The sequence below is a fragment of the Podarcis liolepis genome, assembly GCF_965112155.1.
Source record: "Podarcis liolepis genome assembly, chromosome: 13".
Taxonomy (NCBI): Eukaryota; Metazoa; Chordata; class Lepidosauria; order Squamata; family Lacertidae; genus Podarcis; species Podarcis liolepis.
This window is the reverse complement of record NC_139573.1, coordinates 13,817,330-13,835,749: the sequence shown is the minus strand read 5'-3', so window position 1 is coordinate 13,835,749 and position 18,420 is coordinate 13,817,330. Positions and strand designations below refer to the sequence as shown.

Genomic DNA, 18,420 nt, shown 5'->3' with positions numbered 1-18,420 from the left:
TGAGGTACCACTGTATTCATATACTTTATTATGTGGTGAATCCTGTCAGTCAGACATGCCCTTTGCCACCCACCAGGGGTTGCATGCCTTTTCTCATTTATACAAAAGACACACATGCAAATGGGCTCAAAATTGAGGCCATCTCTCATTCCTGCTTGTTAAACATTTGTTCTGTTGACCACAGAGGGGCATTTTCCCCTATTATAGTCTTTAAATATATATATATATTCCCAATTTGGCAGGGTTAAACTGAATGGAGGGACACACGATGTCCTAAACAAAGGATTGCCTAACACTGCGTTAGACATTATTTACTGCAACCACGTCAGAATTGCAACTTGGGTCAGATGCACATTTCTTCTCTGGAGCTTCTTTTGTCTTCACAAAGCACATGCCCCAACACACAGCAGAACTGCCATTTCTGCCTTTTCTTCTTCAAGACTTCTCAGACTTCATCTATGAACATTTATTTCACTTCGGAACCAGCAGCTCAATACTATTGCTGTTCTCCTGCACAACGGAACAGTATCTGCAATTTGCCATAACTCCAGAGTGTGTTTAATTTGAAAGCCCTTTCCCACTAAATATTCACATATTGGGTGTGGTGTGGTGAAGGCAAATAATTATTGTACTTGGAAATACTTGTGAATTTTTATCCTAGAAGCAATTCCCCCGCTTCCCCTGCAACTCAATTCAGATACCCTTCTCGTTAAGCAGGAAATGCTGCAAATCCAAAAATGGCTGGTGAGGGTGGTGTGCATGGTTCTGCCCCCAATTTCATCCTCGCCCTTAAATGGTGATGCACTCTGAACTGGTGCTGAATTCAGCCTCATTCTCTATGCAAGCTAAGAGAGGTATTTTACATGGGTGTCTTACCTGTGGAATCTTATAGATATCCAAAACTGTCGCCACATAAAAGGAGATTTCAGAATCAAGTCCCCCAATGACCCCAGCCAGATTATTTTCAACATCACATATATAGTTTGGGACAAATTTCTCCACCAGGGATAAAAGCAGCAGTGTGGCAAGATATGTGCTCCTTGCATTGTTATAGCTGTCATATAAGTTAAAGCCCAAGGTAATATTGGGTAGGATGTGAGGGTCTTCATTGATCTCCTTGACTGCAAATGCCAAGGCCACGATGTGCTGGTAAAGCTTAGGCACCACCCTAGAATGAGATTTGCAAACAGAATCAGAAGGAACAGATATGATTAACAATAGTACTTCCTGTCCATTCCACTGCTGAACAGTTCTTATAATCAGCAAGTTCTTCCTCATGTTTACACAGAATCTCCTTTCTTGCAACTGGAATCCATTGGTTCGGGTCCTACCCTCTGGAACAAGAAAAAACAAGCTTGCTCCATCTTCCTGGTGACAACCCTTGAGATATTTGAAAATGCCTATCCTATATCCCCTCAGTCTCCTATTTTCATAACTAAACATAGCAAACCCCCTCAACTTTTCCTCATAAGGTTTGGCTTCCAGACCCTTGATCATATGTGTCAACCTCTTCTGCACATGTTGTAGCTTGTCAGTATCCTTAAATTGTGCTGAACGCAACTGAACACAATACACCAGGTGTGTTCTGCGCAGCGCAGAAGAGATCTCTTCTCTCTGTGTGTTTTTATTGGGGCACTATGCTTCTGTTGATGCAGACTTTTCAGATGTACTACTGGCAAGCCAGGTGTTCCCCATCTTATATTTGTGCAGCTGGTTTTTTCTGCCTAAGTGCAGCACCTGACATTTGTCCCTATTGAAATTCATGTTGTTAGTTTTGTCCCAGTAAAGACCTGTTAAGGCCAATGGTATCTAGACCAGGGATTACTAATGTGGTGCCCACAGGAACATTGGAACCCCTGGGGTCTTTCCCTGAAACATCTGGAGTCTTTTCCTGACATTTACAAAGTGTCTGAGCTCTCTCCTGCAATGACCCCTTCCTCATTCATGAGGCAGACTTGGTGGTTGTAATTCACAGAATTATATGCCATCATTGTGAAACAAGCTTTAGCCTAAGATCAGGAAATGAAACAATAAGAGCATTCAGCTTCTGTAAAGTTTTTTTTAATTCATTTTCACTAACACTCCTGTTCAGATAAAGCCTATCAAAACCAACTGTTCAAAATCTCAGACACATAAATATATATACATTTCAATACATTTATATTCATTTCCCTATCTAGAAATGGGAGCTTCTAGAATATTCTCTTAATTTAGAAGACATTCCTATGTATTTTTACATCAGCATATGTCCTACTGAAATAAAAAGTGCTTATCCCTAGGTCAATGGGTAGAAGTTTGCAGCCTCAGCCATTATGCTGAGGCTGCAACTCTTGGTTTGATCTTTCCCGTACTGTAATAAATAAGTGGCTTAGTTCTTACACAAGCTCTTCAGGCAATGCTGGTGGGGGTTCCTCAGTGAATGTTGCTGGAGAGGAGATGAAGCCACCATGGAAAACAATGCCACCAATGAGGAACTCTCCTGGCTGATGATACATTTGAAATGGACGGTGTGGGCTTTGGAGCCTGCATTTTACTATGCGAGCCTGACATACATTGTAAGAAATCAGTTTCAGCAGCAAGACGACTAAAACCACCATTCATACAAGGGCAACTGCTTGTTCTATGCAGAAACCATGATTTCTCTGGCAATAGTATAATCAGCTTCTCCAAGATAAAAATTGTCTCATTTGAATGGTAGTTAAGTTTCCTGAGAGGATGCAATCTGGGAGTATCCCAGACTCTTTTTAAGTAATTCTGGTTAAGTTGCTGTATCCTTTGTGTTATGTTGCCAGTTGCCAGTGAAAATCCAGAGCGATTTTTTTTTTGAGGAGCAGCAGATTTAATTATAGCTCTGGTAATAACTTAGGAGGAATGTAGGTATTCTGAGCTAGGGATTCCCTGTGGAACTGCTGAAGGAAATGTGTTTGTCACATATTCAGGACTGTTATTTTTAATTTCCTTTCATTAGATAATAAGGGGTCAGTGGTATATTGTTAAAGTTAGAAGTTAGAAGTTCATCACAGAAGACCTTGGAACCAATGGAGATCCCAAAATGTAGTATGGTGTAGTCAAAATGAGCAGACCTGGTTTCACACCAGCCATGTGGCATGACTGCAACCCTACACATAGTAGTTACTTGGAACTACGCTTCCATGGTTTTTAAATCACTTGTAAAATATGATGAATTTTACAACAATATCTTTAGTAGTCTGAAATGCAACCCTTAGCTTTTAATTCACAATTTAAAATATTTGTACAGAAGTGTTCCTTTTTAAACTTTAGTATGAGGGGGAAAGAACATCAAATTCAGAGAAGAATGAACTTAGAAGAGTGGCTCTGCTATGGTTCATGCCCACATAGCTGTCTGTGTTCCTTGTTGATATCAGAGTACTTTGTCAGGGGAAAGTCCAGGGAGAAGAGCTACATGGGCTGCTCTATTGGATTTGGGGAACAGTTTTGTCAAATAGACTTGTTCATGCTTTAATTCTTTCTTATGATAAGCTGTCCCCTGCTGTTTAACTCTGGCCTCAGCAAAATGATATAACATTTTGGGGGAAAGATGCAGCCCAGTAACCCAAAACTAGAGGCCAAAATAGAAAATATCTCCACAGCCGCCATGTACTTTCCCTTGGTACTCAGGTAGGTAGGAACAAAGGAGAGCCACACACTGCAAAAGACCAACATGCTGAAGGTAATGAACTTGGCTGCATTAAAACTGTCTGGTAACTTCCTGGCTAGGAAAGCCACAGTGAAACTGACAATGGCTATCATTCCCATGAAGTCTAGGACACAGTAGAACATGGTGACTGATCTTTCATTACATTGCAGTACAATTTCTTTAGTCACTGAGTGGTTGTCTAAATCAGGGAGTGGGGGAGCAACTATCAGCCAGACACTACAGAGAGGACAGGAGAACATCGGTGAGGTTCTGATTATTGGCTTTGACTATGGGAGTGTCCTGGTGCTTGAGGAATATTCCAAGACCCAAAGTTGTGATTAAAGAAAATAAAATGGCAGATGTGCCCAAGGGGTTTGCTGTAAGTCAGGAAGGTTATGTATTTTGGGAGGCATCCATCATGGCCAATGTTTGGATAATGATTATCTGAACACTGAAAACAATCATCCATGTCTGAAATCAAATATGAAAAACAGATATAATATATTTAAGTATGACTTTCTGTTCCTGAATGAGGGTAGTGAACTTGAAATATCAAAAGTTAATTTTGCTGTAAGAATAATAGGAAATTCTAAATATTGAGCGTAATCTGAGCTCAATGGCATCAAGGGCCTTCTTTCTCGTGGGTTCCAAGCAAATCCAGAAATATAAACAAATCAAAACCATCCTGCTAGCGGCTGAAGGTGTCAGAGGCCTCTGTGTCTATTGATTTGTGTCTTTAGGGGTGGAGCTTGCAGAATCTTTTTTTTTCAACTGATCCAACCCTCTGGTAGTCTTATCCTCTATGGATTCATCTGATATTCTGTTCAGCCACCCAAGTTACCTCATGTGAAGTATGTGGAAGAGAGCCCTTGATCGTTTGACCATTTTATTAGATCTTTTTTGCCTCTTATGAAAAGTACAGAAGACACTCTCTGTTTAAAGTTTAAAGAATGAATAACATTTACTTCGTATACGTGCAGTTGCAAAATATTATGTTCAATGCAGGTAGGTGATAGTTAAATTGCTAATACGTTTTACATAGATTAAACTGTTACAGATTGACTAACCCTCAGGCAGACAGCAGCACAACAGAACAAAGCTGCTGCTCTAACTGTTAAGACTGTTGAACTAACTGCCACAACTGCCACAGAGTGGATGACATCCCAGAGTTCTACTGTTCTTTCTATTAACCCTTTGCACATGTGAATGTTAGAGCAATTAGTTTAAGCATTTAAAACGCTGATGGGAGCCACCCATTTATTAAATAGGTGGCAACTGTCAAATAGAACACATCTACATATGACATTCCTTACCTTTTTCGTTTGAAACTTTTACTTCTGGACCTGGAAAGCAATCATAGCCTTCCCTTCTTTTTTAGCTCTTCTATAACCTGAACTGCATCTATCATTACATATGGAAATGGGATATATCTGTTAGTAAGTGATAAAGTAGTTTTTATACAATCCAAACATAAGTGGTGGAGCTTTTATTTCATAATTATTTCTCTGCAGTGAAGGAATGGATTGATACTGTCATATGGAAATAATATGAATTCTTGAGTGTACATCATATTTATGTGGTGAACTTCCGTATAACTGGAATCCTTCACCTACATTAAGAAAGGAAGAGACAAAATAGACATTATGACAGTGTCCCTTGAATTCTGTACATTTGTCTTCAGCATTCTAACATCCACTTCAAAATCAGGAGACAATGTGACTTTTTGAACATTGAGGAATTATTCAATATATCCCAAAATGAGGCAGGATGATGGTTCTTCTACTCATAAGTCCCTTAACTTTGTCAGGATTCCTGGGAGCTGACAGCTTCTTGGTTCCCAAACACAGAAAATGGCTTTTTCAGGGCATCAGGGGTTAATCCGCTGTTCACTCTTTTTCCCAGAGTGAATTCAATAGTCAATATCTAGGACTGCCTAACATCAATCACCACAAGGAATATCTAGAAAAAACATCTAGAAAAAATTACGTAAGGCAGCAGCTGAACACGTGTTCAATTGCACACAAAGAAAACAAGATACAGCAAAGTACAGGTTACTATTACTTTACTTTTTCTTCCTTATTAGCTGTTCTCTATTGTTCAGCTCAGGCCTCAGAATAATTATGTAACATTTGGGGGAAAAGATGCAGCCCAGCAACCCAACACCAGAGGCTAAGATGGAGAAGATCTCCACAGCCACCATATATTTTCCCTTGGTGCTCAGATAGGAAGGAATAAAGGACAGCCAAACACTGCAGAAGACCAACATGCTAAAAGTGATAAACTTGGCTTCGTTGAAACTGTCTGGTAGCTTCCTGGCAAGGAAAGCCATAACAAAACTAACAGTTGCCAGGCAGCTCATGTAGATGAGGACACAGTAAAACATGGCCACACTCCCCTCTTTACATTCTAGTATAATTTCTTCCATCACAGAGTGCATGTCCACATCTGGGTACGGGGGAGAGGTTGCCAGCCACAAAGTACATATACCTGCTTGGACTATGGAGCAGGAAAGGAGAATGGAGTGGCCTAGTCCTTTCCCCACCCATTTCCTCATCCTGGATTCTGGTTTTGTAGCCATGAAGGCCAAAACCACCGTGAAGGTTTTTGCCAGGACACAAGAAACAGCAGTTGAGAAGATGATGCCAAAAGCTGGTTGCTGGAGGAGACACGTGAGCTTCTCAGGTCGGCCAATGAAGAGCAATGCACAAAGGAAGCAGAGCAGGAGAGAGATGAGGAGAGCATAGGTGAGGTTTCGGTTGTTTGCAATGACAATGGGTGTGTCATGGTGTTTTATAAATGTACCTAGTACCAGAGCTGTGATCAAGGAAAGGGAAAGAGAGAAACAGGCTAAACTGATGCCCAAAGGTTCTTCATAAGACAAGAAGCTGATATCCTTGGGTAGACATCCATCACGGTTCTTGCTTGGATATTCTTTGTCAGGGCATTTATGACAGTCATTCATATCTGGAAAAATAAGGAATTACCTTTAGTTCATATCACGTCAGCTTCCTGAAATGTTGACTTTCTGCCTGAGAAGAAAAGAGCGCTGCTCAAATTAAAACATGTTTAATACTGTCTGATGCTCTGTAATGTGGTATTGCTGCATTTAATCAGTTCAGAGCTCTTGGTCTGTAAATTGCAGAGCCAGGGCTATTCCTCCTCATGATTTTGGCACATATCATTACACTAGCCTGGGTGTAACTTGTGTAAGTCAAAAGGAATGAAAAGCCCCTTCTAGATATGATTTGAACCACATAACACCTTGCTACTCTCAATGCAGAGTCATTCTCATTAGATTAACATATTTAGCCTATCTGAAGGGCAATGATCACAAAGAGGCGGGATCACACAAAAGACTGAGAAATGACTCTGTCCCTGTGGAGAAGGCAATAAGTGGCTCATGTTCTCCTGTCCTGGCCCCTTTATAAAGATCTGAGGAATGAGATCATCACCCCACTCTTTTTTGTTTGTTTTGTTTTTTCATTTTAAATGAATTTTATTAGTATTTTCCACACAAGAACACGAAAAATATCAAAAAAATAATCATCACCCCACTCTTACTTACCATCCCAGGCTGCCCATCTGCGGCCACATTGTTCTTTCTATTATCAGATCAAATGATCAGACAGCAGCAAAGGTTGCTAGGTTTATTGAGGGTGCAATGAGATTAAGGGCCACCATCTTGGTCATTTGATTGCCCCTTTTACCCATTGTTGTCTTTTTATTTGTATCTATTGCTTGTTTATGTTGCTATGGCCGTTGGGTAATGCGCATAAAGTTTATCTATCTTCTTCACACAGTAGATCATCTCTTTTGAAACAAACTCAGTCATCCATGCAGCACCTTTCAATGGTAAGTACTAATCTATTTATTTTTCTTACCATCCTGGTTTGTAATCTTCCCCTCAGCACATGGGATGCAATCGTAGCAGCAAGGGGGATGTCCCTCCTTCACTTTCTTGCTGGATCCTGGAAGACAACTTCCAGTACAGACAGAATGAGGCTGAATCTAATCCATAAATGAAAGAGCAGAAGTTTCATCAAGACACTAATGAATTTGGAACCCTTTGTGTTCTCGGTCCTTTCTCTGTGTTACTAAGCTGACACAGCATTTCAGTAATATGTAATGGCTTATTATTTGCTTATTATTAGTAGTAATGTTTGAAATTATGCAATGTTCCCTCTATATTGCTCTGGGGTGTGCATCTGTTCTGCAGAAATTGCTCTGTCCCTAAGGTACACTTTGAAGTTACCCTGATAATTTTGTTATAATTGCTGATTTTGAGTATGTGGCCCGGTAGGTAGACAGCTCTAGAACTGATTTTGGTGCCAGTAGGTACATCTATTCTTGGACCCATCAGATGCTTGCTGGGGAAGTGTTCCAAATCCACTTTGCAGCTTCATGGTCTCTGAGCATGTATACCCTCTTGTGCTGGGGAAATGCACCCAGAGGCTCCATTTGACTGGAAGAAAACCTGCCCTTCTATATCAATGCCTGTCAGGGAACTGACATCGGAGCCAGAGGCAGAGGCGAGACTCTCAAGCGATGCTGGAGAAGGGCCCAGCAGGGGGAGAGGCGGCTCACCAACTGGGGAAGGAAATCAGCGTAAAACCATGGATAAACCAGCGTAAATCCAGGGGCAGATGGGGGAATCAGCGAGGGGGCTCCAGGACTCCTCGCCGGAGATCAGCGAGGAGAGCACGGGTCCTCCGCTACCCACGCCCTCCCTGCGCAGAAGACTTCCACACAGGGAGAGTAGGAGGAGACTTGGAGTCAAACAACTTTTATGCTGGAAAAGGTTTAAGAAACGCCCACTGACGGATTCTGCTAGCGACTGAACAGCCACAAAGTGTAGGGCTGTTCAGACAGAAAAGGTTTAACAAGGCAAACTAGCCAGGAGTGGCACCAACTTGCACACGAGTAACCCCTACATTTATTACAACGCCATTTCAAAGAAAAACTGGTATTTGACCTGGACCTAATGACCCACATTCAGATGATGAATTGTGTGATGCAAAAACCACATTTGCATGGATGCACTTGTAGTGGGGTCTGTGAATGGGTGGGATTAGGGTGAGATAATCTAATTTTTGTTATAAGGCATATTTACACTGTTAGCCTTGCTTAACTGTATTTTGTAGTAAAAGGGTCCTTCTGTTTCGTAGCCTCCTTAATCCATGCTTTTAATCCATGTGTGGCTTCTAGCAGTAACTTTTCGGCTCTTAATCTGATACCTCAGTGCTTTGGTCATACACCACTCCTCAACTTGTGGCTCAAAAAACAGTGAGTAGACTTGCAGGTGAATAATGCTTGCTTATTCAATACTGAATCTCTTTTGAATTAGAAAAGAATTCAACCCTACCTGGTTAAACCAACTGTGCCATGTGATGGCATCTTCATCAAGGAGTAATGATTGGTCTGGAGGAGCCTGTGGATCTATCCTCCCAACTCTCACCCGGTGCAAACTTTGGTTGGTGAATATAATCCAATTCACAATATCCAAGCTAGATGCTGCCTCTCCATTCTGGTTGATGAAGACCACATCTCCTGCCGTATTGTTAAATGAGATGCTTCTCAGAAAGTGGTGGAGCTAGATTGAAAGCAGAAAAGAAAGGGGTTTAGAAAAGACTGAAGTCTAATGAAAGGTGGAACATTTTTTCTCTCTGGAAAGAACCTACAACAAATGGTGGGGGTGATTTAGTCAATTGTCAGTGGATACAGGCCCAAGCATGGAGAGAGTCAACCAATTTTCTTTCACACACATGTATCTCTCTCAATCTTCCTTACAATCCTTCTTTCTCTGATTGTCCACAAATTAAATATGTTTAACCAGCAATCTCTCTCTCTCTCCCCCCATCCCTCCCTGAGCATCTCAGAAGACGCTCTAAGAAAGGATTTGGTTGATATGGGATAGAGGGAATGCTGAACATCTCTCTCAACCATTACCACTGCTTTCTATCTATGAATGGCGTGGGATCTCATTAAGCTGCAAAGCTTCCATCATAACAAATGCTTTCTCCTCAAGCATGGTGCAGTAACTGCCCAAAGAAGGACACAACCATTTCCCTTCCCTATAGAGTCTACTGCCATTTGAAAGCAGAAAAATATATGGGGAAATCATCTAGGATACCATCATATCAGTGCCACCTCCTACTCTGTCTGCAGAATTATAAATTCAGTTCTGGGTTCTTCTTCCACATACAGTGTTTGAACTCTGAGAGGAAAGAGCAAGCTGATAGCATTTTGGGAACCCATACAGTGCCAAGAAGTAACAGGGCTTTCCCATTTGAGGATGTTAAGCCTTTACCTGCCAAAACTGTGGATTTGGATTCTTCCCTCTCCCTCTGTACACCATTCCTCTGTGTCTGAGTCTGGATGTGGACATGGCATGTAAAGCATGGGCTATGGCATAGACAGCACTATGCATGCTATAACTGTGGCCTGTCATGCTCATTTCAAAAAGTGATCCAGGAAGGTTCTCCAACTTCTCTTCTCCGGTGCAAATATTCCCCTCCACCTTGTCTGAAGTGATATCTGCGAATACACATTCAAAGGCCTGTTGCCAGAAGTTCCTGATAAAACCGTCCCCATCTGTGCTGGAAGGGTTTCTGTGCAGAACATACTGATGAAATCCTGGTGGGTTTCTAAAGTGAATTTCAAAGGCTATAGCGCCACTGAATATTCCTGCATCCCAGTACCTTTGAAAGACAAATGTAGCAAACTCAACCTGGGCTGTTATTATCCATACTTTACTTTTTACTTTCTTTGCCATGTCATCATGTTCTGATAGGTATGAAAACACCATAAAACTTGCCATGGAAAAAGATTCTCCAGAGGCAATGACTATGTTAGCTTTGCTGCTAAAAATTTGATCTTGTATATTGGCCGCTTGTTGTAGCAAGCCATACATTTCAGATATAAAACTAAAATTGGGGATTCTTTCTATGAATGCAAAGCAGACACCACTCTTGGTAAACATTGGGGAAATGGTTTGCACAAATCTTTCTCCATTTTCATTGTCCATTGCAATGACTCCAATCCACGTCCACCTGAAATGCAGAAGTAAAGAGAGAATTCCCTCATACTGAAGGGCTTCTGAGGCTGCCATCTGGTAGAAGGGAAGCCCTGGGCTTTTATCATTCATCACTGGAGCAGAGCCATAAATGAGCTAAAGAGGCAATGGAGGAAGAGAAGAGGCAAAGTTATATTTGCATAGTTCTTTCAAAATATTAATATACATTTTGTGGTGAATCCTGTCACTCAGACATGCCCTTTGCCACCCACCAGGGGTTGCATGCCCTTTCTCATTTATACAAAAGACACACATGCAGATGGGGTGAAAACTGAGGTCATCTCCCATTCCTGCTTGTTAAACATTTGTTCTGTTGACCAGAGAGGGGCATTTTCCCTACTATATTCTTTTTTTAAAAAAGGTTTCCCAATTCCCAATTCCCAGGGTTAAACTGAATGGAGGGACACACGATGTGCTAAACAAAGGATTGCCTAACACTGTGTTAGACATTATTTACTGCAGCCACTTCAGAACTGCCACTTGGTTCAGATACACATTTCTTCTCTGGAGCATCTTTTGTCTTCACAAAGCACATGCCCCAACACACAGCAGAACTGCCATTTCTGCCTTTTCTTTTTCAAGACTTCTTAGACTTCATCTGTGAACATTTATTTCACTTTGGAACCAGCTGCTGAATACTATTGCTGTTCTCCTGCACAACTGGACAGTATCTGCAATTTGCCATAACTCCAGAGTGTGTTTAATTTGAAAGCCCTTTCCCACTAAATATGCACATATTGGGTGTGGTGTGTTGAAGGCAAATAATTATTGTACTTGGAAATACTTGTGAATTTTTATCCTATTACCAATTCCCCCGCTTCCCCTGCAACTCAATTCAGATACCCTTCTCATCAAGCAGGAAATGCTGCAAATCCAAAAATGGCTGGTGAGGGTGGTGTGCATGGTTCTGCCCCCAATTTCATCCTCACCCTGAAATGGTGATACACTCTGAACTGGTGCTGAATTCAGCCTCATTCTCTATGCAAGCTAAGAGAGGTATTTTACATGGGTGTCTTACCTGTGGAATCTTATAGATATCCAAAACTGTTGCCACATAAAAGGAGATTTCAGAATCAAGTCCCCCAATGACCCCAACCAGATTATTTTCAGCATCACATATATAGTTTGGGACAAATTTCTCCACCATGGTTAAAAGCAGCAGTGTGGCAAGATATGTGCTCTTTGCATTGTTATAGCTGTCATATAAGTTAAAGCCCAAGGTAATATTGGGTAGGATGTGAGGGTCTTCATTGATCTCCTTGACTGCAAATGCCAAGGCCACGATGTGCTGGTAAAGCTTAGGCACCACCCTAGAATGGGATTTGCAAACAGTATCAGAAGCAACAGATATGATTAACAATAGTACTTCCTGTCCATTCCACCGCTGAACAGTTCTTATAATCAGCAAGTTCTTCCTCATGTTTACACAGAATCTGCTTTCTTGCAACTGGAATCCATTGGTTCGGGTCCTACCCTCTGGCACAAGAAAAAACAAGTTTGCTCCATCTTCCTGGTGACAACCCTTGAGATATTTGAAAATGGCTATCCTATATCCCCTCAGTCTCCTATTTTCATAGTTAAACATACCAAACCCCTCAACCTTTTGTCATAAAGTTTGGCTTCCAGACCCTTGATCATATGTGTCAACCTCTTCTGCACATGTTGTAGCTTGTCAGTATCCTTAAATTGTGCTGAACGCAACTGAACACAATACACCATATTTCTCTTCTCTGTGTGTGTTTTCATTGGGGCACTATGCTTCTGTTGATGCAGACTTTTCAGATGTACTACTGGCAAGCCAGGTGTTCCCCATCTTATATTTGTGCAGCTGGTTTTTTCTGCCTAAGTGCAGCACCTGACGTTTGTCCCTACTGAAATTCATTTTGTTAGTTTTGTCCCAGTAAAGACCTGTTAAGGCCAATGGTATCTAGACTAGGGGTTACTAATGTGGTGCCCATAGGAACATTGGAACCCCTGGGGTCTTTCCCTGAAACATCTGAAGTCTTTTCCTGACATTTACAAAGTGTCTGAGCTCTCTCCTGCAATGACCCCTTCCTCATTCATGAGACAGACTTGGTGGTTGTAATTCACAGAATTATATGCCATCATTGTGAAACAAGCTTTAGCCTAAGATCAGGAAATGAAACAATAAGAGCATTCAGCTTCTGTAAAAAAAATTTAAATTCATTTTCACTAACACTCCTGTTCAGATAAAGCCTATCAAAACCAACTGTTCAAAATCTCAGACACATAAATATATATACATTTCAATACATTTATATTCATTTCCCTATCTAGAAATGGGAGCTTCTAGAATATTCTCTTAATTCAGAAGACATTCCTATGTATTTTTACATCAGCATATGTCCTACTGAAATAAAAAGTGCTTATCCCTAGGTCAATGGGTAGAAGTTTGCAGCCTCAGCCATTATGCTGAGGCTGCAACTCTTGGTTTGATCTTTCCCATACTGTAATAAATAAGTGGCGTAGTTTGATCATTCCTCTGCTGTAATGAATGAGTGGCTTAGTTCTTACACAAGCTCTTCAGGCAGCGCTGGTGGGGGTTCCTCAGTGAATGTTGCTGGTGAGGAGATGAAGCCACCATGGAAAACAATGCCACCAATGAGGAACTCTCCTGGCTGATGATACATTTGAAGTGGACGGTGTGGACTTTGGAGCCTGCATTTTCCTATGTGAGCCTGACATACATTGTAAGAAATCAGTTTCAGCAGCAAGACGACTAAAACCACCATTCATACAAGGGCAACTGTTTGTTCTATGCAGAAACCATGATTTCTCTGGCAATAGTATAATCAGCTTCTCCAAGATAAAAATTGTCTCGTTTGAATGGTAGTTAAGGTTCCTGAGAGGATGCAATCTGGAAGTATCCCAGACTCTTTTAAAGTAATTCTGGTTAAGTTGCAGCATCCTTTGTGTTATGTTGCCAGTTGCCAGTGAAAATCCAGAGCGATTTTTTTTGAGGAGCAGCAGATTTAATTATAGCTCTGTTAATAACCAAGGAGGAATGTAGGTATTCAGAGCTAGGGATTCCCTGTGGAACTGCTGAAGGAAATGTGTTTGTCACATATTCAGGACTGTTATTTTTAATTTCCTTTCATTAGATAATAAGTGGCCAGTGGTGTATTGGTGAAGTTAGAAGTTCATAATAGAAGACCTTGTAACCAATGGAGATCCCAAAATGTAGTATAGTCAGGATCTTGGAATTTGGCTGAGGAGACCTGGTTTCACACCAGCCATGTGGCATGACTGCAACCCTACACATAGTAGTTACTTGGGACTAAGCTTCCATGATTTTTTAAATCACTTGTAAAATATGGTGAATTTTACAACAATATCTTTAGTAGTCTGAAATGCAACCTTTAGCTTTTAATTCAAAATTTAAAATATTTGTACAAAAGTGTTCTTTTTTAAATTTTAGTATGAGGGGGAAAGAACATCAAATTTAGAGAAGAATGAACTTGGAAGAGTGGCTCTGCTATGGTTCATGCCCACAAAGCTGTCTGTGATCCTTGATGGTATCACAGTACTTTGTCAGGGGAAAGTCCAGCGAGACCAGCTACATGGGCTCCTGTATTGGCTTTGGGAAACAGTTTTGTCAAATAGACTTGTTCATGCTTTAATGCTTTCTTATAATAAGCTGTTGCCTGCTGTTTAACTCTGGCCTCAGCAAAATGATATAGTAACATTTGGGGAAGAAGATGCAGCCCAGTAACCCAAAACTAGAGGCCAAAATAGAAAAGATCTCCACAGCCACCATGTACTTTCCCTTGGTACTCAGTTAGGTTGGAACAAAGGACAGCCACACACTGCAAAACACCAACATGCTGAAGGTGATGAACTTGGCTTCATTAAAACTGGTAACTTCCTAGCTAGGAAAGCCACAGTGAAACTGACAAGGGCCAGCATTCCCATGAAGCCTAGGACACAGTAGAACATGATGACTGATCCTTCGTTACATTCCAGTATAATTTCTTTAGTCCCTGAGTGCTTGTCTAAATCAGGGAGTGGGGGAGCAACTATCAGCCAGGCACTACACATCATCATTTGAATGAGGAAACTGAAAAGAACAATGGAGATGGCCAGATTTCCCCCCACCCATCTCCTCATTCTGGAGCCTGGCTTGGTAGCCATGAAAGCTAGAACCACTATAGTTGTTTTTGCTAAGATGCAAGATACTGCTACTGAGAAGATGATTCCAAAAGCAGTTTGTCGAAGGAGGCAGGCTATTTTTATTTAGTGAAGACTTTTAGAGTCTAGTGGTGGTAAGGGGAAAGGCTTTTTTGTTTTATATCCCACTTTTTTACTCGACTCGTCAAAGCAGTCAACAACATTTAGAAAACACAGCAGATCACAAAGCAAAACTACCAGCCCCTTGAAACAGCAGCAGGCATCACATGTTTCTTTCTTCAGTTAGCCCTGTCTTTAGCCAACTGAACCAGGCCCTGATGTGGTCTTTGCTTGTCTCTTTTGCTTTGTTATTCCTTCGCACAAGGCAAGTATCTGTTGACCCATGTAGAGTAGTCCACATTTCCCCTTCACATCTCTCATTCTGTGTCATATTTGCGGAAATAATGCAACTGATTCCCAGAGGTTCATCGTAAGACAGAAAGTTAATATTTTTGGAAGACATATATCCTGGCCAATGTTTGGGTACTGATCTTCTGGATATTGAAAACAATCATCCATGTCTGGGGAAAAAAATCAAAGAATATGTTTACTGAATATGTTTAGAGCTCAGTGGTGGTAGGGGAAGAGGCTTCCATAGCTTTTTGTTTTATATCCCATTTTTTACTCGGCTCTTCAAGGCAGTCAACAACATTTAGAAAACATAGCAGATTAAAAGCAAAACTACCAGCCCCTATAAGAGTTTTATGAACCACATTCTTAGGAAGAATCTGTATAGAGTTTGGGAGAAATATAAAGACTGCTGGAAAGAAAATCACCTTTATGGCTTTCTCCTATCAAGGCAATTACAATTAAAGAGTTAATATGGATAGACAATAAGTGACTTACAGGGAATTGCTGGATTTTAGCGGGATGGGGGTGGGTGGGGTGTAACCCAAACTGAAACCAATTAAAAACCTAAGTAGTCAAGTTGCAGACTGGTTGCAATATCATCAGTTACATGATATGTTTAAATTAGACAGAAAGAACAGTTTTTTTGGACCATAGCTCACAATTCCAAACAGAACTCTTGTAAAACAAAGATAAATATTTGTCTAAAATACATTATCTTTTATTAAAATGGGAAACAAAAATGAGCTTTTTAAAGCTTCAATGACGCACTGGGCAATAGATAAAGAACACAATATAGATCTTAACCTCTGGGAGAAACTTTGGAAAAGTGACTTGAAAATTACAGTATGTTATTCTTTGAAAGAGAACTATTTGAAAATGATTCATAGATGTTATTTAACTCGAAGCAGGTTGGCTAAGATTTACAAGGCAGAATCTAATAAGTGTTGGAAGTGTAAAGGTGTGGAGGGAACATTATTTCACATGTGGTGGGCATGTAAAAAGGTAAAAGAATATTGGGAAATGATTTATAATATTTTAATATTACTTTCCCCCTAAACCCAGAGTCCTTTCTGCTGGGGATAACCCAGACTGAAATTCTTAGTTATCAGAAATATTATTGATGTATTCAACATCTGCAGCTCATGTCTTGTTAGCCCCCAAAATAGAAAGTGAGTGGTGTTTCAACTAAAGAGGATTGGCAAACTAAGTTGACAGAATATGCACAACTGGCAGACTTAACATATAGAATAAAAGAGCAAGAAGAATATATGTTTAAGGAAGATTGGAAAAAGTTTATTGAGTATATGGAAAATAAGTGTGTATAGCTGGCAATGCTGTAAGCATGAAATTCAATCTTTATAATATCTAAATAATTCTTGAGGGATATAATACAGTGGTACCTTGGGTTAAGAACTTAATTCGTTCTAGAGGTCTGTTCTTAACCTGAAACTGTTCTTAACCTGAAGCACCACTTTAGCTAATGGGGCCTCCTGCTGCCACTGCGCCGCTGCTGCATGATTTCTGTTCTCATCCTGAAGCAAAGTTCTTAACCCAATGTACTATTTCTGTGTTAGCGGAGTCTGTAACCTGAAGCGTATGTAACTTGAAGCGTATGTAACCCGAGGTACCACTGTAGTGGAAAACTGATTTGAATGGTTATAGTAAAATGTGCTGGGATGTAAGATATGTAAAATGAACCATGGAAAGAGAAGAAGGGAAGTCATTTGGAAGTCTGTAAAATGTTTATTTGAAATTGTAAAACAGATATATATATATATATATATATATATATATATATATATGCAGGTTTTGGTGTCCTCGGGTGTCTTCCCGTGTAAAAGTTGGGGTGTCTAGGCGACGTTTCGACGAGGTCTCACTCGTCATCTTCAGGCTGGTGCTTTCGGCTTCTTGTTACTGGAACAGAGCGGGATCTCAGTGTTTGAGTTCCTATAAATACTGTAGAGGGGTGTGGTGTATTGCCTCAAAAGTTCTGGGCAGAGGGGAAGTTCCCAGGCTAGTGTTCTTTTCTTCTTTTGTTCCTTAATTACTTGAGGGATATCTTGAGTGATTTCTTGAGTGATATTCTGAGTACCACTTAGGTGGGTCATTAGGTGTGGATTAGTTGCTAAAGCCTGCGTGTCTTGACCTCTAGAATTTGTGAAGAGTTTTTCTGGGAAGATGGCTGTACTGCACTTAGTTGTGCTTTGGCTTGGCTTCGTGTATAGGGGCGAGCTGTGGTTTTGTGCCCTGTGCCAGCCAGATCTGTGTAGGGATTGCAGGGGGGTGCAGCATCCGGAGTTGCCACTATGGTTTGGTTACTGGATGGTGTCTGTAATTTATCTGTGGAGAGGGTCTGGGTTTGGGTCTGGTGTGGTTGATTGGTGGTGGCGTTCTGTGTGCCTCTGGATCTGGTGTCGGTTTTTGTGGGGAGGGCTAATTTCCAGATGTCTGGCAGGCGGGACGTGTCGTCACGCTTGTTCATGTTGTGAGGGTGTTTCTCTATCTCGATGGCTTCCATGATTATTCTCTTGTGGTGATGTTCCATGTTAAAGAGCAATTTGGAATCTGCAAAATTAATTTCGTGTCCTGTTTCTTTCATGTGTTGGAAAAGAGAGGAAGATTTTTCTTCTTTTTTGACGGCATTCTTGTGTTCTGCGATACGTGCATTTATTCGTCTGTTTGTTTGTCCAATGTACGTGGCTGGGCAGACTTTGCAGGGTATTTCATAGACCCCTTGGTTTTCCAACTGGATTTTATCTTTGGGGTTTCTGAGGATATTGGCTATTTTTTGGTTGGTGCAAAAGGCTGTTTTGATATTGTGTTTATGGAGGATTTTGCTAATTTTATCTGTAGTGCCCTTGATATAAGGAAGGAGGGCCATGCCATTGTTTTCTTCCGTGTCTTGGTTTTTGGGGGGTGTTTCTTTTTGGATTAGCTTCTTAACCCTGTTTTGCTGGTATCCATTGGCGATTAACACATTTGAGAGATTCTGTAACTCAGTTGTCAAGTGGTCTTTGTCAGCCAGGCGTTTGGTTCTGGAGATGAGGGTCTTGGCTACGGAGTTTATTTGTGCAGGGTGGTGGTGTGATTGAGCATGTAAGTAGCGGTTGGTGTGTGTTTTTTTCCGGTAGATAGTGTGTCCTAGGGAGCC

At 40.9% G+C, this 18,420-nt stretch overlaps 1 protein-coding gene across 1 annotated transcript; it reads right to left on the bottom strand.

Moving 5' to 3' along the window:
- Positions 1 to 789: 789 nt before the first annotated feature.
- On the bottom strand, positions 790 to 10,820 carry LOC310691560 (vomeronasal type-2 receptor 26-like; the record flags this gene model as incomplete). The annotated part of the gene is made up of 6 exons (XM_083471421.1): positions 9,966 to 10,820; positions 9,021 to 9,248; positions 7,540 to 7,666; positions 5,725 to 6,622; positions 3,623 to 3,895; positions 790 to 1,168 (listed from the first exon to the last, which is right to left on the bottom strand). The coding sequence occupies exons 1-6, from the start codon at positions 10,800 to 10,802 to the stop codon at positions 790 to 792; spliced, it is 2,742 nt and encodes a 913-aa protein (XP_083327547.1). The 5' UTR covers positions 10,803 to 10,820.
- Between the last annotated feature and the right edge of the window lie 7,600 nt (positions 10,821 to 18,420).